Below are 23,054 nucleotides of genomic sequence, written 5' to 3'. Positions count from 1 at the left end.
CCTCATGCAGGTCCTGGCAGGTCTGCCAGGGGAGATAAAGTGGACCTTTTCCCACCCACTCTGTGAAGGTCCACATAAAACCAGCCCTGTTTATGCAACTTAACCCTCACAACACGTAGTGTGCTGGAGAAAAATGCTCTGGTTTCACACTACTGATGCCGTTAAGCGCAGTGACACATATCTCCCCTCTGTAGAAAAAGAAGCAGCATCCTTTCCAGGTGAAAGATGTATCAGGAAAAAGTCTTTATTCTGCCATCATATAATACAACGTTTCGGCCACATGGCCTTTGTCAAGCATACAAACATAGTCTACATGGCCACCTTAAATAGTGTGGAGCCAAAACCAGCACCAATCACCAGCAAGGGGCGGCCTTTATTTTATAATGTCGAAAAATAAAAAATACATAGATCACGCCATTTCATCTTAAAATATGTACAATATAAAAGTGCCACATTCACATAATACCCCAAATCATATACAAAACACAGGGAGTGCTGTAATCCTACCGCAATCATGTGATTGCCATGGTAACCCTCCACCAATGAACCATTCTGTCGTCAATAGTGGTCATCTCCTCCAATCAGCAAAGATCTTCTTGTCTGTGCTTCAGCCGACAACGGCCAATCAACCCAGGTCTAACAACATAAATCCACAGAAGCCAGCCCAAGACCGTCCGAAAACACGCGCAGGGCACGTCACATGCAAGCGGTCACATGACCGCAGCACAGACGCACCCTACAGCGCACGCAGGGCACTTCACGTGCATGCGGTCACATGACCGCAGCACATACGCAACCCACAACGCACGCACTAGCCAAGCAGGGCCGTTGGTCACTCACAGCAGCGTAAGGCCCCGATGTGACCACGTGAAAGAAAGGGAGGAGCCAAGCCAGAGCATCACCCCGACCACACCCCCATCACATGACACAGCAAACCCACGCCCGCATAGAGGACCGAGGCTCAGCCAACTCCATGGCAACTAACGTATCTATGGGTATACAAATATATAAGCTTAACCTGTGCACACGATTTGGCACACAGGGGGAAGAAGAAGGGAAATGGTAGCAACTCCAAATATGTAAAGAAATCAATCCAATGACTTCTAAATCTCCCTGGATGACAAATCCAAAGTGCACTGTAAAAGAAAAAGAAAAAAGAAGAAAAAAAGAAAAAGTATTAATTTAAGACACTTAAAAACAATTATACGGAATCAAACGCCATCTATATTCAGAAGAGTCAGGAGATACATAATTGTAGATTATATTCAATATTTAACCCTTTCGGTTGCAAAGTTTCCAATATAGATATCCATCTCAACCTTTTTTGTTTCAATTGCTGTTCCCTATTACCTCCCCTTCTCAATACAGGGACCCCATCGATCACTCTAAATCTGAGTTGATTGGCAGAGTGTCTGCATGCATCAAAATGTTTAGGGACTGGTAGTTCAAGCAATTTGGTCCTGATGGTGCTCTTATGTTTGCTTATACGTGCTCTGATCTCCATAGAAGTTTCCCCTACATACATAAGTCCACAGGGACATACTATCACATAGATAACGAAACTCGAAGAGCATGTATAGCGTTCTCTTATCAAGAATTTTTTTCCGGTCTGAGGGTGATAAAAACCATCCCCCTTTAACATATTACTACAGCACGCACAATTGAGACAAGGAAAGTTGCCCATCCTAGGTGGACAAAGAGTCCGCTGGAGGACAACCTTCTTTGTGCCCACATCCGACCTTACCAGTTTATCCTTCAGGTTACGCCCCCGCCTATAAGACAAAATAGGACGTGAGTGAAAATCCTGAATTTGCGGCAAACTCTTGTTCAAAAAACCCCAATGTTTATTCAAAATGTTCGCAATTCCACTACTCGCTGGACAATATGTAGAGACAAAAGGGACACGTCTTTCTTTAACCCAATTTCTCTGAGTTTGTAGTTCCCCATCCGTTAATTTAGTCACTTGATTTTTCTGGCTCATAACCCTCTTTCTAGGGTAACCCCTCGAAATAAATTTATTGCACATTTCGTCTAGCCTGACATCACACAAATTTTCATCAGAGACAATCCGTCGTGCCCGTAGCAGCTGATTCCAAGGAAGCGAGTCCATCATCCTCCTTGTGTCGGGGTCGTCACGACAATACCCTTCCTTCACCAGTCATTCCAAATTAGTCTATGAGCATTGGTACCGGGTAAGAATGAGTCAGACAAAGAGCTGGTTCAATCTCAGTGCATGCTCGTGTTTCTGCAAGTATCAGCAACGATCACAGCAACTGAACCTTTATTTCCGGATACGCAATACTATATTGTGTATTAGGGAAAGGAATGCAGTAGGCGGGGTTTAAGCAGTATATGTCTAGTATTCGGTCTTTCTGATTAGTCCTGACGTCATCTGGTGGATCCTCCTCTCTTCACATTTCTCAAGTTTCGATTTCAGTAGAAACGATACTTAGCTTCTCAGAAATGAAAGTAGGGCATAGGTGAATACTAGCAGCCATTTTAAATACAATTATATTTGCATCAGCAAGCATAGGGGAAAACTTATTGTTTCACAGCATAAGATTATGAAAGTACAAAAAGTGTATAAAGATATATATTTTCACCCTGACAATCCCCCCCCCTAAACACAAGTTTTTCCCTAACCAGAAAAAGGAAAGAAAGATCCTTCGAGACTGTCCATGTGATGGGGAAAGGGGAGGTGGATTTCTTCATCCAGACACCTCAGAAGCTCTCCCCTTGCGAGAGGCCTCCAGGCAGCTGAACCCTTCACTAGCCTCACATGGAGTTCTCCAACTGTCCCTAAACTAAGTCTCTTAGCGTCATCTGAGAATAGGGAGTTTTGTCTAATTTCTTGAGGGGGACGTACTTAGGGATTTCCCCTGGATCAGTACCATCGTACTCTAGTGGGTCTACTTCTTGATTGAGGAAGGTGCCAGTCGGAATTGCCTTGGCAATAACCTTTTTATACAAGGGAATAACACAACAGAGGATTATCGATCCAACTATAAGGAGGGCAATCAGTACCAGACAAGCTTGTTGAAGGAATGCCTTGAGCCCACCCAACCAGCCGGAAAAGAAAGATGTGTCTACTCCAGCATTAGTTTTCAATTCTGCTGCTAACCCAGTTATCTTTTTAAGGGCTATCATGGTTTTTCCATTCACTTCAGAGTTCTGAGGGATATAGGTACAACATTCTTCTCCTATCATCCCACAAACTCCTCCTTTCTCAGCTAAGATCATATCAAGGGCTAGTCGGTTTTGGAGGGTCATTCTTGTGTTGGGGCCCAATTCCTCAACTATACCCTGAAAGGCATCACGGCTATAATTGACAAATCTTTGTTCATTGTAATATATGTAATTCATCCAATCAACATTTTTATTAATCTGCACCTGTGGGATCAAAGAAGCAAAGCCAGCATAGATCTGGTTCTGGGCTTTAAACTGGTCAGGCACCCCCCTTGGCACTCCTATAGCATCAATATATACTAGTGGATCTTCTTCATAACTCATGTGGAGCTGATCAAGGCTTCTCCTCTTTCTGGTAGGTTCATCAGGTACCTCTGGATCCCAAGGTAAAATCTTGAGCTGCATAGCTAGTTTAACAAGGGTGCATTGGCCTGTCCAGGCATTAGGCAACCTAGGACGGAGCTTACCATCTCCACATAACCAATTAATGTCGTACATATATTGTGTATGTTTAATTAGCAAATCAGTATCTAGAGAACTGTTCTTTTTGCAGAAACCTGTCTCGAAGATCCCTACTGGTGTACCTGTGGTGTCGTGGGAATTATAGCAGGTGTAATTGTCAGCTAATACGGTTACTTCTCCTGGGACCTTTAGTTTGGGTTCCTCGTGAATTAGTGGGACATAATCTGGGCAATCAGTGGACTTCAAACCTTTCAACAGATTCATAACACAGGCAGTGGTGTTGTCAACAGGAAAAAGCAATGCATGTGTGTATAGGTGTGTATTCGCAGCAGCACAAGCAATACATCCTACAGAGATCAACGTATGATTTTGGGATGTGCGGTTCATGCTCTTTTTTTCTTTTTGCACAAAGCATGTACTTGTCTCTTTTTTTGGACCAGCACGCCTCCCATTTGGCTCAGGTGATTTTAATTAGCAGGAGACTGCAAAGTAAGGGGTCTAGCCCTGTTGTGAACTCTATTTCTGGGCTCCCTCTTGTGGTCACAAGTGGTACTGTGTGAGTGCTGTCTTTCTGCAGGTTTGTGGCTGGCATCAGCTGTCTCGTTATAGCTGGGTTGGTTTCCTATTTAGCTTACCTGGACTATCAGTTCATGCCTGCTGTCGATGTATTCAGTGCTATTCTGATTCCTTCTGACTAACTTGCTACCAGTCTCTTCAAGAGAAGCTAAGCTTCCGTTTGTTCATTTTTGATCATCATTGTTCAATATGTTTCTTGTCCAGCTGGCTAAAATGTGATTTCCTTGCTTGCTGGTAGCTCTAGGGGGCTGAGTTTCTCCCCTCACACCGTTAGGTGGTGTGGGGGTTCTTGTATTCTCAGCGTGGATATTTTGTAGGGTTTTCTGCTGACCGCACAGTTCACTATCTGTCTTCTGCTATCTAGTATTAGCGGGAGTCATTTTGCTGATCTGTTTTCATTTCTACGTATGTGTTTTCCCCTTACCTCACCGTTATTATTTGTTGGGGGCTTCCTATAACTTTGGGGTTATTTCTCTTGAGGCAAGTGAGGTCTTGCTTTCTCTCTAGGGGTAGCTAGTTCCTCAGGCTGCGTCGTGACGTCTAGGATTTTAGGCACGTTCACCGGCTACCTTTAGTGTGTTTGCTTAGGATCAGGTTTGCGGTCAGCCCAGATACCACCTCCCTAGAGCTTGTTCTACGTTCAGTAACTTAGCTAGGTATTCCTGTGATCCTCAGCCACTGGGATCATAACAGTACAGCAGGCCTAAAAGTGTTTCATGCATCGCAGAAGTGGGATAAAAGAATTCCTGAGTACAATTTTTTTTTTTTTCTCTCTTCCTTTGCTGCAGTCTGTCCAGCTTCTCTCATCCCCTTAAACTCTGGGTGGTTTTGAGCTCAGCTGCAGACATGGATATTCAGAGTCTGATTTCTAGTGTGGATCATCTTGCTACAAGGGTGCAAAACATTCAGCATTTTGTTGTTCATAGCCCTATGTCTGAGCCAAAGATACCTATTCCTGAGTTGTTTTCTGGAGATAGATCTAGGTTTCTGAATTTTAGGAATAATTGTAAATTGTTTCTGTCTTTGAGACCTCGTTCCTCTGGTGATTCCGCTCAGCAGGTTAAAATTGTTATATCTTTGTTACGCGGCGACCCTCAAGATTGGGCTTTCTCTCTGGCACCAGGAGATCCTGCATTGCTGAATGTGGATGCGTTTTTTCTGGTGCTTGGACTGCTTTATGAGTAACCTAATCTTGAGAATCAGGCAGAAAAGGCTTTGCTGGCCCTCTCTCAAGGTCAGGATGAAGTAGAGGTGTATTGTCAAAAATTTCGGAAATGGTGCTTACTCAGCGGAATGAGTGTGTCCTGGCTGCAAATTTCAGAGAGGGTCTTTCTGAAGCCATTAAGAATGTTATGGTGGGGTTTCCCACACCTACAGGTCTGAGTGATTCAATGGCTTTGGCCATTCAGATCGATCGGCGTTTGCGGGAGCGCAAATCTGCGCATCCTCTGGCGGTGTTTTCTGAACAGAGACCTGAGTCAGTGCAATGTGACAGAATTCTGACTAGAATTGAGCGGCAAAGTCATAGACGTCAAAATGGGTTGTGCTTTTACTGTGGTGATTCTACTCATGTTATCTCAGCATGCTCTAAGCGCTTAAAAAAAAATCGTCTTAACCTGTCACCATTGGTACTATACAGCCTAAATTCATTTTGTCTGTTACTTTAATTTGTTCCTTGTCATCTTATTCGGTTATGGCTTTTGTGGATTCAGGTGCTGCCCTGAATCTGATGGATTTGTCGTTTGCTAGGCGCTGTGGTTTTGTCCTGGAGCCTTTGGAATTCCCTATTCCACTGAGGGGAATTGATGCTACACCATTGGCTGAGAATAAGCCTCAGTATTGGACTCAAGTGACCATGTGCATGACTCCTGTACATCAGGAGGTGATTCGCTTTCTTGTGCTGCATAATTTGCATGATGTTGTCGTTTTGGGTCTGCCATGGCTGCAGGCCCATAATCCAGTTTTGGATTGGAAAGCTATGTCTGTTTCAAGTTGGGGTTGTCATGTGATTCATGGCGATGCTCCTTTGGTGTCAATTGCTTCTTCTACTCCTTCTGAGGTCCCTGAATTTTTGTCGGACTACCAGGATGTATTTAATGAGCCCAGATCCGGTGCCCTGCCTCCTCATAGGGATTGTGATTGTGCTATAAATTTGATTCCTGGTAGTAAGTTCCCTAAGGGACGACTTTTTAATTTGTCTATACCAGAACATGCCGCGATGCGGAGTTACATAAAGGAGTCTTTGGAGAAGGGACATATTCGCCCATCCTCATCCCCTCTTGGTGCAGGATTTTTTTTTGTGGCCAAGAAGGATGGTGCTCTGAGACCTTGTATAGATTATCGTCTTCTAAATAAAATCACAGTCAAATTTCAGTATCCTCTGCCATTATTGTCTGATCTGTTTGCTCTGATTAACGGGTCCAGTTGGTTCACCAAGATAGATCTTCGTGGTGCGTATAACCTTCTGCGTATTAAGCAGGGGGATGAATGGAAAATAGCATTTAATACGCCCGAAGGCCATTTTGAGTACTTGGTGATACCTTTTGGACTCTCTAATGCTCCTTCTGTGTTTCAGTCCTTCATGCATGACATATTCCGAGAATATCTGGATAAATTTATGATTGTGTATCTGGATGACAATTTGGTCTTTTCTGATGATTGGGAGTCCCATGTGAAGCAGGTCAGGATGGTGTTTCAGGTCCTGCGTGCTAATGCTTTATTCGTGAAGGGCTCAAAATGTCTCTTCGGAGTATAGAAGGTTTCCTTTTTGGGTTTTATTTTTTTGCCTTCTACTATTGAGATGGACCCAGTCAAGGTCCAGGCTATTCATGACTGGACTCAGCCTACATCTGTTAAGAGTCTTCAGAAGTTCTTGGGTTTTGCTAATTTTTACCGTCGCTTCATCGCTAATTTTTCTGGCGTGGTTAAGCTCTTGACGGATCTGACCAAGAAGGGTTCTGATGTGACTAATTGGTCTCCTGCGGCCGTGGAAGCCTTTCGGGAGCTGAAGCGTCGGTTTTCTTCAGCTCCAGTCTTATGTCAGCCTGATACCTCTCTTCCTTTTCAGGTCGAGGTGGATGCTTCTGAGATTGGAGCAGGGGCTGTTTTGTCGCAGAGAGGCTCTGATGGCTCTGTGATGAATCCTTGTGCCTTCTTTTCAAGAAAGTTTTCGCCTGCCGAGCGGAATTATGATGTTGGTAATCGGGAGTTGTTGGCTATGAAGTGGGCATTTGAAGAGTGGCGACATTGGCTCGAGGGAGCTAAGCATCGTGTGGTGGTCTTGACTGATCACAAAAATCTGATTTATCTCGAGTCTGCCAAGCGCCTGAATCCTAGACAGGCTCGTTGGTCGTTGTTTTTCTCCCGTTTCGATTTTGTGGTGTCGTACCTGCCTGGTTCGAAGAACGTGAAGGCTGATGCTCTTTCTAGGAGCTTCGTGCCTGACTCTCCGGGAGTTTCAGAGCCGGCTGGTATTCTCAAAGAGGGAGTGATTTTGTCTGCCATTTCCCCAGATTTGCGACTAGTGCTGCAGAAATTTCAGGCGGATAGACCTGACCGTTGCCCACCAGAGAGATTGTTTGTCCCAGATAGATGGACCAGCAGAGTTATTTCCGAGGTTCATTCTTCGGTGTTGGCAGGTCATCCTGGGATTTTTGGTACCAGAGATTTGGTGGCTAGGTCCTTCTGGTGGCCTTCCTTGTCGCGGGATGTGTGTTCCTTTGTGCAGTCCTGTGGGATTTGTGCTCGGGCTAAGCCTTGCTGTTCTCGTCCAGCGGGTTGCTTTTGCCTTTGCCTGTCCAGAAGAGGCCTTGGACGCACATTTCCATGGATTTTATTTCGGATCTTCCAGTATCTCAAAGAATGTCTGTCATCTGGGTGGTGTGTGATCGTTTTTCCAAAATGGTCCATTTGGTGCCCTTGCCTAAGTTGCCTTCCTCCTCCGATTTGGTTCCTCTATTTTTTCAGAATGTGGTTCGCTTGCACGGCATCCCTGAAAATATTGTGTCTGACAGAGGATCCCAGTTTGTGTCCAGATTTTGGCGGATTTTTTGTGCTAAGATGGGCATTGATTTGTCTTTTTCGTCGGCCTTCCATCCTCAGACGAATGGCCAAACCGAGCGAACTAATCAGACGTTGGAAACTTATTTAAGATGTTTTGTTTCTGCTGATCAGGATGATTGGGTGACTTTTTTGCCATTGGCCGAGTTTGCCCTTAATAATCGGGCTAGTTCTGCTACTTTGGTTTCGCCCTTTTTCTGCAATTCTGGTTTTCATCCTCGTTTTTCCTCGGGTCAGGTTGAGCCTTCTGACTGTCCGGGGGTGGATTCTGTGGTGGATAGGTTGCAGCAGATTTGGAACCATGTGGTGGACAATTTGAAGTTGTCACAGGAGAAGGCTCAGCGCTTTGCCAACCGCCGTCGCGGTGTGGGTCCCCGACTTCGTGTTGGGGATTTGGTATGGCTGTCTTCTCGGTATGTTCCTATGAAGGTCTCCTTTCCTAAATTCAAGCCTCGCTTCATGGGTCCTTATAAGATTTTGGAAATCCTTAATCCGGTCTCTTTTCGTTTGGACCTCCCAGCATCGTTTGCCATTCATAATGTGTTCTATAGGTCTTTGTTGCGGAGGTATGTGGTGCCTGTGGTTCCTTCTGTTGAGCCTCCTACTCCGGTGCTGGTTGAGGGTGAATTGGAGTACGTGGTGGAGAAGATCTTGGATTCTCGTATTTCTAGACGGAGGCTTCAGTATTTGGTTAAGTGGAAGGGCTATGGTCAGGAGGATAATTCCTGGGTTGTCGCCTCTGATGTTCATGCGGCCGATTTGGTTCGTGCCTTCCATGCGGCTCATCCTGATCGCCCTGGGGGTCTTGATGAGGGTTCGGTGACCCCTCCTCAAGGAGGGGGTACTGTTGTGAACTCTATTTCTGGGCTCCCTCTTGTGGTCACAAGTGGTACTGTGTGAGTGCTGTCTTTCTGCAGGTTTGTGGCTGGCATCAGCTGTCTCTTTATAGGTGGGTTGGTTTCCTATTTAGCTTACCTGGACTATCAGTTCATGCCTGCTGTCGATGTATTCAGTGCTATTCTGATTCCTTCTGACTAACTTGCTACCAGTCTCTTCAAGAGAAGCTAAGCTTCCGTTTGTTCATTTTTGATCATCATTGTTCAATATGTTTCTTGTCCAGCTGGCTAAAATGTGATTTCCTTGCTTGCTGGTAGCTCTAGGGGGCTGAGTTTCTCCCCTCACACCGTTAGTTGGTGTGGGGGTTCTTGAATTCTCAGCGTGGATATTTTGTAGGGTTTTCTGCTGACCGCACAGTTCACTATCTGTCTTCTGCTATCTAGTATTAGCGGGCCTCATTTTGCTGAATCTGTTTTCATTTCTACGTATGTGTTTTCCCCTTACCTCACCGTTATTATTTGTTGGGGGCTTCCTATAACTTTGGGGTTATTTCTCTTGAGGCAAGTGAGGTCTTGCTTTCTCTCTAGGGGTAGCTAGTTCCTCAGGCTGCGTCGTGACGTCTAGGATTTTAGGCACGTTCACCGGCTACCTTTAGTGTGTTTGCTTAGGATCAGGTTTGCGGTCAGCCCAGATACCACCTCCCTAGAGCTTGTTCTACGTTCAGTAACTTAGCTAGGTATTCCTGTGATCCTCAGCCACTGGGATCATAACATAGCCCATTTTGGCTCTCACTGAAGAGCTGGAGGAAGGTGAGATTAAATGCTCCTTTTCATTTTGGTGCTGGTGCTGTGTGGCGGCCATTGTTGCTGTGGCTTTGTGCTGGTGGAGCGGCGCGGTCTGGAGTCATGGGGGCTCAGTCTCGCAGCATGGGTGCTTTGGGGCAACAGGCCGTCCACCCTGCTGGTGCATGGCCGCTGCGGCGGTGGTCGCCGCACGGCTCCGCTCCGTTAGGGCGTTAGGACCCACTACGAGGTTTGCCGTGAAGGGGCAGTGGGCTTCATACAGTCTGATCAGAATGTTAAACTGAAAACCTCATGTTCAGTATTTAAATTTTTGCCTAGCGGCTTTAGATCAACGTATGATTTTGGGATGTGCGGTTCATGCTCTTTTTTTCTTTTTGCACAAAGCATTTCCCTTCAATCACTACTATAACTAAACGCTGGTTCGGTTTCTTTTACAGTGTGAGGCGTGGATCCAGCTAGGTTTTCCTTCGAGCTTGACAGCTGTGGCTGTGGTCAGGAGCACTTGGTATGGTCCGTCAAATCTTGGTTCCAGGCTCTTCCGGAAGTGCCGCTTTATCACTACCCAGTCTCCTGGCTCCAAGGGATAGTGTCCAGGAACCTTATGTGGGTCTGGAAGAGAACTGAAGACAGTTAAATGCACTTTAACAAGGTGTCCATGTAAGGCCTGCACATAGCTAGTCAAATCCTGGTACTTGAGCTGCAACTGTTGTGGAAAGAAACATCCAAGATTGGGGCCCCTGCCAAATAGAATCTCATACGGTGACAGTCCTGTCTTCCTGTTTGGGGTATATCTTACTGAAAACAAAGCTAGAGGAAGGCATTCTGTCCATGGTTTACCAGTCTCTGCCATTGCCTTCTGGATTTTAAGCTTAAGAGTTCCATTTAGTCTCTCCACTTTTCCACTGCTCTGTGGATGGTATGGAGTATGCAATGCTTGACTTACCCCCAGTGCTGCCATTACCTCTGACATGATCTCTCCAGTAAAATGGGAACCCCGATCGCTTTCAATGACTTCAGGAATTCCATACCTGCATATGATCTCAGCCATCAGTTTCTTCGCCGTTGTCTTAGCCGTAGCTTTGGCAACTGGGTAGGCTTCTGGCCAACCTGAAAATAAATCAATGCAGACCAACACATACTCATACGTCCCTACCCTAGGCAACTGAATATAATCAATCTGCAGTCTCTGGAATGGGTAAAGGAGCCGGGGAGTGTGTTTGGATGGAGTTTTCACTGTCCTACCCTGATTATGTGTGGCACATATCATGCAGCTCTGTACCTGCCTTTCTGCGCAGGTAGAAAACCCGGGGGCAATTGTTTCTGTAGGGTGTCACACATGGCCGTCTTCGAATGGTGCACATTCCCGTGCAGAACCTGTGCCATCATTGGGTACAGTACCTGTGGTAGGCAGACCTTTTCACCCCTCCCCCATAACCCAGTGACGGTATCAGAGCAAGCCCCTATCTTTTGCCACCTATTTTTCTCCTCCTTACTTGCCTGTTCTTGTAACCGGGCTAAGATGTCTTTCGACACAAGTGGAGATGGTGGGGTGTCTAGGTGATGTACTTTAGAGGCTACAGGAGTGCTTGTTGCTTTCTTGGCAGCCTGGTCTGCCAGTGCGTTACCCTTTGTCCGTCCATCAGTGCCTTTGGTATGTGCCTTTACCTTTATGATACCTGCTTGGGTGGGAATCTGTAGTGCATTCATAAGTTGCTGGACTGCCTCAGCATGTTTAATGGGGTGGCCATTTGCTGTCAGGAAAGCCCTGGCTCTCCAGATAGGCCCATAATCGTGTGCAATGCCAAAGGCATACCTGGAATCAGTGTAGATATTTACAGTCTTACCTTCTGCTAGTTTGCACGCTTCTATGAGCGCCTTGAGCTCGGCTTCTTGTGCAGACATATGAGCTGGTATTGACTCTGCCTTGATTACCTCATGTTCTGAGACCACAGCATATCTGGTACAGAAGCGTCCTTGGTCATCCTGGTGACGAGATCCATCTACAAAAAGCTCAAAATCAGCATTAGGTATGGGCACACTAGAGACAGTAGGGAGACCAGTCCTTTCCTGAGACATCAATTCTAGACAATCATGTGGTTTGGAAACCTGATCTTGTTCCTCTGGATCCATTCTAGAAAGAAAAAGAGTGTCCTTTTCCATGTCACCTACCCCTCCCCCATTTGGATCCATAGGAACTAGAAGAAGAGTGGCGGGGTTTAGGACAGTGCACCTTTTCAAAGTCACATTAGTAGGCATGAGAATAGCACACTGAAGTCGCAGCTGTCTGGCCATGGACAGGTGGCTAGGTTGTACTTGGTTAAGGAAACTATGTACATCATGTGGGGTGTGGACCATCAGTGGGTGATCCAAAACAATCTCTGAAGACTTGTGTAGCAACAGCTGGACAGACAACACGGCCCGAACACAAGAGGGACTTCCCTTTGACACCGTATCCAGGCGGCCGCTGTAATAAGCAACAGGTCTCTGTTTGTCTCCATGAAGCTGAGTCAGCACACCCGTTGCGTGTCCTGCATAGGTGAGCACTGTCTGCAAGGCAGTATGTAATACTGTACGGCAGTGCTCGGGTGTCTTGTAATCATATACGGGGCCTGCGGCGTGTAACACTATATCACAGGGCAAATTCCCTCCTTGGGTGGACATAGCGTCTCCTGGCTGCAAGGGGCCATAAACGGCAAGGTAGGCCCGACACTCTTGGGCTATGACTGGGCCTCCATTTTTGGCTATCTGTTGGGCCAAACCACCTCTATGTGACAGGGTAGAGTTGGCTGGGTTCACTATGGCTCCCACCTGGTGGGTAATTATGTCCCCATACCCCACTGAGAAAAGAACCTGGGAGCCCTGAGGTGTGATGTAGTAGCGTGAATGACAGGGGAACAAAACTTCAGGTTCTTGGAGAGTCTGGCCTTGTAGGTGTGAAGGTTTCACGGGAAGAGGAGGTCTAAGGGCCTTTCCGGGCCGGGGGTCTGCTATCTACACCGATTAAAACAAGCTCTTGGTCTGAGAATTGACATGGCGGGACTGGGGAGTGAGATTCCCAGACAGGGTTAAAAGGGATATTAGAGTATGAGACAGGATTTGTGTAAGGCCATGTGCACACGTTGCGGATTTCTTGCAGAAATTTCCTGAAGAAAACCGGAAATTTTCTGCAAGAAATCCGCATTTTTTTTTTTGCGGTTTTTTTCCGTTTTTTTCGCGTTTTTTTAGCATTCTGCAAGCGTAATTAGCTTGCAGAATGCTAAAGTTTTCCAAGCGATCTGTAGCATCGCTTGGAAAACTGACTGACAAGTTGGTCACACTTGTCAAACATACTGTTTGACAAGTGTGACCAACTTTTTACTATAGATGCAGCTTATAGTAAAAGATAGAATGTTTAAAAAATAATAAAAAAAATAAAAAAATGCTTATACTCACCCAGACATCTCATCAGCGGCGTCCGTTCGTCTTCCTATAGCTGGTGTGTGCGCACAGGGCCTTCCGTGACGTCACGGTCACGTGAGCGGTCACATGACCGCTCACGACCAATCACAGGACAGTGACGTCATCGGCAAGGTCCTTCACCGCACACCAGCTACAGGAACCGAACGGCAGCGTGCAGCACAGAGGCGGGAACACTGCGCGGGACATCGAGGGTGAGTATAGGACTATTTTTTATTTTATTTCTTATTTTTTGACCACTTACATGGTGCCCAGTGCGTGGAGGAGAGTCTCCTCTCCTCCACCCTGGGTACCAACCGCACATAATCTGCTTACTTCCCGCATGGTGTGCACAGCCCCGTGCGGGAAGTAAGCAGATCAATGGACCCCTAGGTGTGCGGAATCCCTGCAATTCCACATTTTTAATGAACATGTTGCTTTTTTTTCCGCTATGCGATTTTTTCGTGGAAAAAATCGCAACATTTGCACAAAAAATGCGGAATACCTTGTAAATAATAGGAGGCATATGTTAGCGTTTTTTTCGCGTTTTTATCACGTTTTTATAGCGAAAAAACGCGAAAAAAACGCTAAAAATCCTGAACGTGTGCACATGGCCTAAGGTAGGGAGGAGGGCTGGAGCTGGAGTCTGTTACATGAACCACTGATAAGGAACGGAGCTGTGTCCTTGTAACTTGTAGCTGCGGTGGGGGCTGGAATTAGAGCAGAATTCACTGCAGCTACTGGTTTAACCTTTGAATTTCGCTGCTGATGCAGAATGGGCTAAGTTCTTTTAAAAACTCTTTACTATTTTTAATGCATCATCCGGACTGGAAGTCTCAATATCGGATCTGACTGACATTATTGCCTCTTTCAATTCAAATTTAAGGCCGGACATTAAAACTACTACAAAAAGGTGTTTATGGGCTTTTCGTTACAATGAGAATCCCAGATCTTTAAATACTAACATAAGACGCCCATAGAACTTCTCGGCAGTCCAGGATATATTGGTGCCTTGGGGTTAAGGGGCATAGGGCTTACAGTCGGGAGTAGAGGCTTAATTTCCTGGGGAGGGACCATATTATCTAGCAGGGAGACACCCCTGTCCCAAATTTTTAATTGTTTGCTTTCCTGACACATTAATCTCAGTCACTTTCTCAGTCCCTTCTTTTACCACAAAACATCCAGTTTTTTTGTCATAGTAATAGACAACTTTCCTTTTTCAACGTAGCAAAAACAATCAGAATTCACATCCTCTGTTGATCCTCAATTTGCTATATATCAACCACTCAACTTAAAACAGAAGAATCTTTTACCAATCTTTCAATCACACTGATAACCAAACAATCACTTACAAGTTTCCTTCTAAAACTAGGCACTATATTTCATTTTCAATTTCCAATTTAAACTTATAATATTTCTTTGGACTTCAAAACAATATCGTCGCTTTAAACAAAACACAGATTTACCAGCGCGTACTACACCAAGAAAATACAGAGAAACAGAACGCAGCTTCGCGCCCCCTCCACACCAGAGACACAGAGATAAGAAAATCGCAGCATTCCTCAGCACAGAAAGAAGAAAACAACAGCGCAGCTGTTCGACCCCTCCCATCTGGTATCTTAGAGACAAACACAGAAACGGAATACAGCAGTTCTCAGACTTAATTTCTTTCTACAAAACCTTCATCACACAATTCACATACCAGAACACCTTAGAAAAACCAATAATTGAGAATATTTTTCCTGCATTCCTGACAGATTTATTTCCCCGCCTTTGGGCTAACAATATCAGATTCATCACACAAATTCAAAGTCTTCTTTTCCTTCCATGGAAACTGATTCTCCTTCTCCATCAACCTCTTTCCATCCTCTTCTTTAAGCCTCGCGCAACTCGTAAATGAGCTTGCGCTTGTTCTAACAATCCTTTATCTTTCAACATGCCCCTTTTGTTTTCTATGAGATTGTGCCATGTAGACGGCTGTAATCTCCCTGACGAGGGCAATCCTACATGCTTGTACAACCTGCCAACATTCTTGACTGCCTTCTTTCCCTCCCGTGACTCTACTATTGTCTTGACTTCCACAGCATCCTCATTTAACTTGTGGGGCACGGACTTCTTCTGCTTTAAGAGACGCAACATGACTCACAGAATACTATGCCCTGCTGCAGCAGGCCGCTGACAACTATATCAACACTGTGTCCTAAAGCACGGAACCTTGCGTTCATCGTACTAGGAATAAAGAGCCTCGCGCTCAATATTTCCTGTCCCTAACCTGAACACCAGTGCTTACGGACTATCCTGTCACGATATTCTAAACCGTTGGGAGGCGGTCTCCTAATGAGAGCCCTCCACTGAAATACAGGTGGTCCCCTCTCGGGACGTCTTAGTTACCTATCTGTACAATATCACAGAGGCTGCGTCTCCTATCCCTTTCTCTAAGCCGTCCAACAATGTACAACTTTCTCAATCTTTCACTCTACTTCACTACTAGATAATAGTCACGGGTAGGGTGGTTGAATGGAGTACAATGACCGGTGGAGGAGGTGTGGTGTACACGAGGACGCGCAGAATGCGACGTCTCTCAGTTGCTGGTTCGGAGCGTGGCATGGGATCGCGCTCGGTCTCACCACTTGACCGGTCACCCCTCAGACCCAAGGAGACCACAGACAAACCAATAACGGCTGAGACACTAGCAAGTGTGACACATACAGAGTATATGATCGCCACTTACCGTGTTTGGAGGGTGATCAGTCCTCGAGGTCAGCCACTACAGGTGTCGTCCACGGACGTCCAGGGATGGGTCCAGGGGGTCTCGGATCGCTGTCCATGCCCCACGTTGGGCGCCAAATTGTCGGGGTCGTCACGACAATACCTGTTATGACCCCAATGGCGAGGGTCTCAGAGGAACGTGGAAGTCTGCAGAATACAAAAATCCAGCTCATAGGGCAGTGGTAACTGGGTTGACCATATATCTACTCCTAACGCCAACACTAGAAGTAGCCGGGGATCATTCCTACGTTGATTCTAGATGACACGCGCCAGCCGGAGAATCTAACTACCCCTAGTAGAGGAAAACCAAGACCTCTCTTGCCTCCAGAGAAGGGACCCCAAAGCAGGATAGAAGCCCCCCACAAATAATAACGGTGAGGTAAGAGGAAATGACAAACACAGAAATGAACCAGGTTTAGCACAGAGAGGCCCGCTTACTGATAGCAGAATAAAGAAAGGTAACTTATATGGTCAACAAAAACCCTGTCAAAATCCACACTGGAAATTCAAGAACCCCCGAACCGTCTAACGGTCCGGGGGGAGAACACCAGCCCCCTAGAGCTTCCAGCAAAGGTCAGGATACAGATAAGGAACAAGCTGGACAAAAATACAAAACCAAAACAAATAGCAAAAAGCAAAAAGCAGACTTAGCTGAAATAACCGGAACCAGGATCAGTAGACAAGAGCACAGCAGATTAGCTCTGATAACTACGTTGCCAGGCATTGAACTGAAGGTCCAGGGAGCTTAAATAGCAACACCCCTAACTAACGACCCAGGTGCGGATAAAAGGAATGACAGAAAAACCAGAGTCAAAAAACTAGTAACCACTAGAGGGAGCAAAAAGCAAATTCACAACAAATACCCTTCCTTCACCAGTCATTCCAAATTAGTCTATGAGCATTGGTACCGGGTAAGAATGAGTCAGATAAAGAGCTGGTTCAATCTCAGTGCATGCTCGTGTTTCTGCAAGTATCAGCAACGATCACAGCAACTGAACCTTTATTTCCGGATACGCAATACTATATTGTGTATTAGGGAAAGGAATGCAGTAAGCGGGGTTTAAGCAGTATATGTCTAGTATTCGGTCTTTCTGATTAGTCCTGACGTCATCTGGTGGATCCTCCTCTCTTCACATTTCTCAAGTTTCGATTTCAGTAGAAACGATACTTAGCTTCTCAGAAACGAAAGTAGGGCATAGGTGAATACTAGCAGCCATTTTAAATACAATTATATTTGCATCAGCAAGCATACGGGAAAACTTATTGTTTCACAGCATAAGATTATGAAAGTACAAAAAGTGTATAAAGATAAATATTTTCACCCTGACACTTGGATGAGAACTACCATACTCCAGAAGACTATTTCTATCGGTCACCTTTGTAAATAAATCTGTACACAATCTATCATCCTGCTTATAAACCATGATATCAAGGAATTGTATCCTGTCCATGGAATGTGTGACAGTGAATTTCAACTGTGGATGTATATTATTCAATTCAGAAAGGAAATCGAAAAGATCACTCTGGGTTCCTTCCCATATACAGAAAATGTCGTCGATGTAGCGCCACCAGGCCCAGACATGGCACCAGAAGGTAGAAGAGCACACAGATTGGTCCTCAAGTACCGCCATGTAGATGTTGGCATAAGTGGGGGCCACATTGGACCCCATGGCGGTACCCTACCCCTTAGCTGTAGGTAAAAATCATCCCCAAAGAGGAAAAAATTCCTCATGAGGATAAACCCCAGCAGGGTGAGGACCAACTGTGCACATGCTGGGGCCACGTCAGAGCCTGATAGCGCCACATCGACGGCATGCAATCCCTTCTCGTGTTCGATTGAGGTATAAAGGGAAACAACATCAAAGGATACCAAGATGGTAGAACTACCCACCCTGATATCCACAGGGTATAAGACCGGGCAGATGTAGCAAAGCGACGTAAAATTTTATCAAGAAAGATCGCTATTTTATGACACATAGAGCCTCTCCCCGACACAATAGGTCACCCTGGGGGGCTATATAGATTCTTGTGGATCTTCGGCAAAGTATACAGAACTGGAGTAATAGGTGCATCCACAAAAAGAAATTCTGACAGCTTCTGATCGATGAGTCCATTAGTCAAGGAGTCCTCGATCAGGAGCTGTAACTCCCTCTGAAACCGAGCAGTTGGATTACTTGTCAATTTCATATACACAGCAGTGTCAGCCAGTTGTCCAAAGATTTCTGCCTCATATTTTACAGTGTCCATAATCACAACCGCACCGCCTTTATCGGCCGGTTTAATCGTAAGTTCAGCATTATCTGCCAATCTATCAAGCGACTGTCTCTCAATCCTAGAAAGATTGTTGAAACCTGTATTCCGGAATCTATCCTTCAGCACTTTCATATCTCTTTCCACCAACTCAATGTAAGACTCAACGAAATGATTTTTAACAGGGGGTTGAAAAGAACTCTTATTAAATAGGCCCGCCCCTTTCAGGGTAAAACTATCCATATCAACCCTATCATAACCTTCAACAATCTGTTTTTCTGAAAAAAATACAGCAAGTCGCAATCGTCTAAAGAAGGCATATAAGTCACATTCTATCTAAAACCAATCAGGACAATTTCTCGGGCAGAATGTAAGCCCTTTAGATAACACAGCATAATCAATTTCCGACAGCTCCACTGATGATATATTTACCACCAAATCATTGCGGTTCAGTTCGCTTTCCGCCGTTCGTCCATATTCCGAGTCCTTATTGGTGGCTTGTGGACCTTCCTCCGTTTCCGATTTGTGCCTCCATCTCTAGTGCTTCCTACCGCCTCTCCTGGTCCTTCTTTTGTTGCTGAAATACCTGTTTTCTTGGTTCCTAAAAAACTAGAGGAAGAAGATGCAGCTCCCAAATTAGAATCGTCAGTAGAATCAGAATCTGCCGTGGTAAAACCAAACTTCTGTTCATCTTTATCATATGGTCTTTTCCTCCTCCTTGATTGTTGAAATCTAAATCTCCTATTAAAGGATGATTGTGCACCAGCATGCCAAGAAAACACTTGACCCGATCTACAGTCCTCCATATCACGAAACCATTTAGATTTCTTGGTCTTCTCAATGTCACTACGGAATTTCAGCCTCAAACTTCTGTGTGTGAATCAGAGCTGAGATCTAACGTGATAGAAGATTACAGTGTGGGGAAGACGGGAAACCTTCATATAGACGGCCGGTGGGGATGGAGTCAGTGACCGACTCTGGACAAATCTGTTTCTAGAGCTGTAGTAGAAGATGAAGATGTCGTCCTCATCATGAAGTCGTTATTTCTCCTGTCACGTGTATTGAATATTTCCTGCAGTATTGCTAATGCCGATTCCAGGGTCGGTAAATGAGACGAGAATTAGCGTTATGGAAGATGAGTCTATGAGGAGCGTATTCAGCTGCCGACTCCGAGGAACAAACTGCTTGTTGTCTGTGGCCTAAAATATATAGGTTTTATTAGTAGATGTAAAGAAGAAAACTAAATACTGTAAAATAATAAATCTCCTCATATGTTTCCCTTATTATCTCCAGTAATTGTATTATTACACAGGATTCTTATGATGTTACATCGGCTCATCTTCTTCTCATTCAGATCTCTACAATATCGGATCCTCTCAGTGAAGATCTTCTATATAAGAGAATTTTTCTGAATTACCCATTAAGGATGGATATGGACAGAGACAAGATGGTGGAGAGGATAATACACCTCACCCTAGAGATCCTCTTCCGGCTTACTGGAGAGGTGAGAGATTCTGATGACGTCACATTACATCATTTTTATCTATGGGAATAACAGATGGACAGAAATGGAGAGGTGAGGACTCTGGAAATGTCTGTAGTGAGATTTATTAATGTGTCTCTCCATAACCAGGATTACACAGTAGTGAAGAAGACCTCTAGTGAGTGCTGTCAGGACCCTGTGTCTGAGGGATGGGGAAGACCCCTGAGCCCAATCACGGGGCCTCCACCTCACCCCCTGATTCATGAGGACAACAATGACCAGAAGATCCTAGAACTCATCTACAATATGATTGAGCTGCTGTCTGGAGAGGTGACACTGCTGGGAATGTTGGGACATTATACAGTAACGCTATGAAGGGATCGGGGGGATGACGGTATCATTGTATGTGTCAGGTTCCTATAAGGTGTCAGGATGTCTCCGTCTATTTCTACATGGAGGAGTGGGAGTATTTAGAAGGACACAAAGATCTGTACAAGGACGTCATGACGGAGGTTCCCCAGCCCCTCACATCACCAGGTAATAGACAGGACTAAATACACACGGCCTATAATTATCTGTATGTAAAGAATTAATTCATTCCCTGTATGTGTTTCCTCCAGATCTATCCAGTACGAGGACAACACCAGAGAGAATTCCCCGTCCTCTTCTTCCACAGGACTGTAAACAAGAAGATTCCAATGTTCCTCAGGATCATCAGGTAGATGGAGAGAAGGTGTCATGAGATCTCCCTTAGGCGACTTTCACACTTCCGATTATTTCCGATCCCGGAAAAACCAATACCGGAGATATGTGTCCGTGTCTGTAATACTTGCGGCACACGTGTGGCAACCGGGTACCGCCTCAGTACCACACAGACGGCCGCCTGGGAAGAAGCGCTACTGTAAGCACTGTTTCCTCGGTGGCGGGTGCTGAAGACTGCTCTCATCGTTCTCCCCTGGTCTGCCGGCGATCGTCAGGAGCAGAAGAGAATGATGAGTTATATTAAAGTCTGAACGATGACAGCAGGTGGGGGCTTTTGGGACTCTTACTCCCATCATCCGACACATCCAATAGAGATAGAGATAAAAATATGATAGAAAATAGGGGGAACCCACACCGGGGTTTTCATTCATTTATTTTGATATATTGCAGGCGGCAGGTGATGAATACCCTGATCATCCGCTCCTGCTGTCACTGTTATTAGCGGCACCGACCGCCGGCAGAGCAGGGGAGAATGATGAGAGCCGTCTTCAGCACCTGCCGCCGGGAAACAGCGCTTACTGTAGCTCTTCTTCTCTGATGCGTGTCGCACGGAGGACATCAATGTATGTTCTCCATGTGCACGTGTGCAGTACGTTTTGCCGTCCGTGCTGACGGTAAAAAACGGACATGACTACGTGCGGGACACACGGTCCATGGAAACACACTGACGTGCACAGACCCATTCATTTGAATGGGTGTACATGTGTACGTGTCTCCGGTACGTGTGAAAACTGTCATCACACATACCGGAGACATGAACGTGTGAAAGAGGTTTTATGATGTTGTGGTAGTTCACTCACGTGGTGGCACACTGAGGTAGGAAAAATGGGAACACCGTCTCTTTAAATCATCGTTGATGTATTGTAAGGCAGCATAAACCAACTTGTGGGGAAAACAAACTCAGCCTTCTTGGCTAAAACAGGAACGAAACGATAAAATAAAATAAAATGCTGCAGCACAGTCCATATGTTGCGTGTGGCCCCCCGCTCTGGAGCAGGACAGGTTCAGTCTGTTCTCGACGAGCCACAAAGCCTCTGGAGTCCTCTCTCCAGCTGAGCCCAGACTGTCTGCAGAGCTCGGTTATTTCACCCCAAGCCTGTAACTTCCCCATCATGTGATTGATCACATGATCATGACCTCATGCAGTTCTGTCAGGGGAGATAAAATGGACCTTCTCCCACCCACTCTGTGAAGGTCCACATAAAATCAGCCCTGTTTATGCAACTTAACCCTCACAACACGTAGTGTGCTGGAGAAAAATGCTCTGGTTTCACACTACTGATGCCGTTAAGCGCAGTGACACATATCTCCCCTCTGTAGAAAAAGAAGCAGCATCCCTTCCAGGTGAAAGATGTATCAGGAAAAAGTCTTTATTCTGCCATCATATAATACAACGTTTCGGCCACATGGCCTTTGTCAAGCATACAAACATAGTCTACATGGCCACCTTAAATAGTGTGGAGCCAAAACCAGCACCAATCACCAGCAAGGGGCGGCCTTTATTTTATAATGTCGAAAAATAAAAAATACATAGATCACACCATTTCATCTTAAAATATGTACAATATAAAAGTGCCACATTCACATAATACCCCAAATCATATACAAAACACAGGGAGTGCTGTAATTCTACCGCAATCATGTGATTGCCATGGTAACCCTCCACCAATGAACCATTCTGTCGTCAATAGTGGTCATCTCCTCCAATCAGCAAAGATCTTCTTGTCTGTGCTTCAGCCGACAACGGCCAATCAACCCAGGTCTAACAACATAAATCCACAGAAGCCAGCCCAAGACCGTCCGAAAACACGCGCAGGGCACGTCACATGCAAGCGGTCACATGACCGCAGCACAGACGTACCCTACAGCGCACGCGCGCAGGGCACTTCACGTGCATGCGGTCACATGACCGCAGCACAGACGCAACCCACAACGCACGCGCCAGCCGAGCAGGGCTGTTGGTCACACAGCAGCGTAAGGCCCCGATGTGACCACGTGAAAGAAAGGGAGGAGCCAAGGCAGAGCATCACCCCGACCACACCCCCCATCACATGACACAGCAAACCCACGCTCGCATAGAGGACCGAGGCTCAGCCAACTCCATGGCAACTAACGTATCTATGGGTATACAAACATATAAGCTTAACCTGTGCACACGATTTGGCACACGGGGAAGAAGAAGGGAAATGGTAGCAACTCCAAATATGTAAAGAAATCAATCCAATGACTTCTAAATCTCCCTGGATGACAAATCCAAAGTGCACTGTAAAAGAAAAAGAAAAAAGAAGAAAAAAAGAAAAAGTATTAATTTAAGACACTTAAAAACAATTATACGGAATCAAACGCCATCTATATTCAGAAGAGTCAGGAGATACATAATTGTAGATTATATTCAATATTTAACCCTTTCGGTTGCAAAGTTTCCAGTATAG

The 23,054-nt window shown here is 45.5% G+C and overlaps 1 protein-coding gene across 2 annotated transcripts in view; it reads left to right on the top strand.

The window, feature by feature from the left end:
* LOC143766680 (uncharacterized) overlaps positions 1-23,054 on the top strand; it is a 59,687-nt gene that overhangs the window by 10,591 nt on the left and 26,042 nt on the right. Inside the window, exons 6-9 of one of the 2 annotated variants that reach the window (XM_077254532.1) lie at positions 19,732-19,881; positions 20,011-20,190; positions 20,274-20,397; positions 20,481-20,578. The exons of the other annotated variant lie outside the window; for it this stretch is intronic. Of the exons in view, the coding sequence (XP_077110647.1) occupies positions 19,732-19,881; positions 20,011-20,190; positions 20,274-20,397; positions 20,481-20,578 (552 nt within the window). The remainder of the gene's footprint in view (positions 1-19,731; positions 19,882-20,010; positions 20,191-20,273; positions 20,398-20,480; positions 20,579-23,054) is intronic. 2 annotated transcript variants of the gene reach the window in all.

The sequence above is a fragment of the Ranitomeya variabilis genome, chromosome 4 (genome assembly GCF_051348905.1).
Source record: "Ranitomeya variabilis isolate aRanVar5 chromosome 4, aRanVar5.hap1, whole genome shotgun sequence".
NCBI classification, from domain to species: Eukaryota; Metazoa; Chordata; class Amphibia; order Anura; family Dendrobatidae; genus Ranitomeya; species Ranitomeya variabilis.
This window is presented reverse-complemented; position numbering and strand designations above follow the sequence as displayed.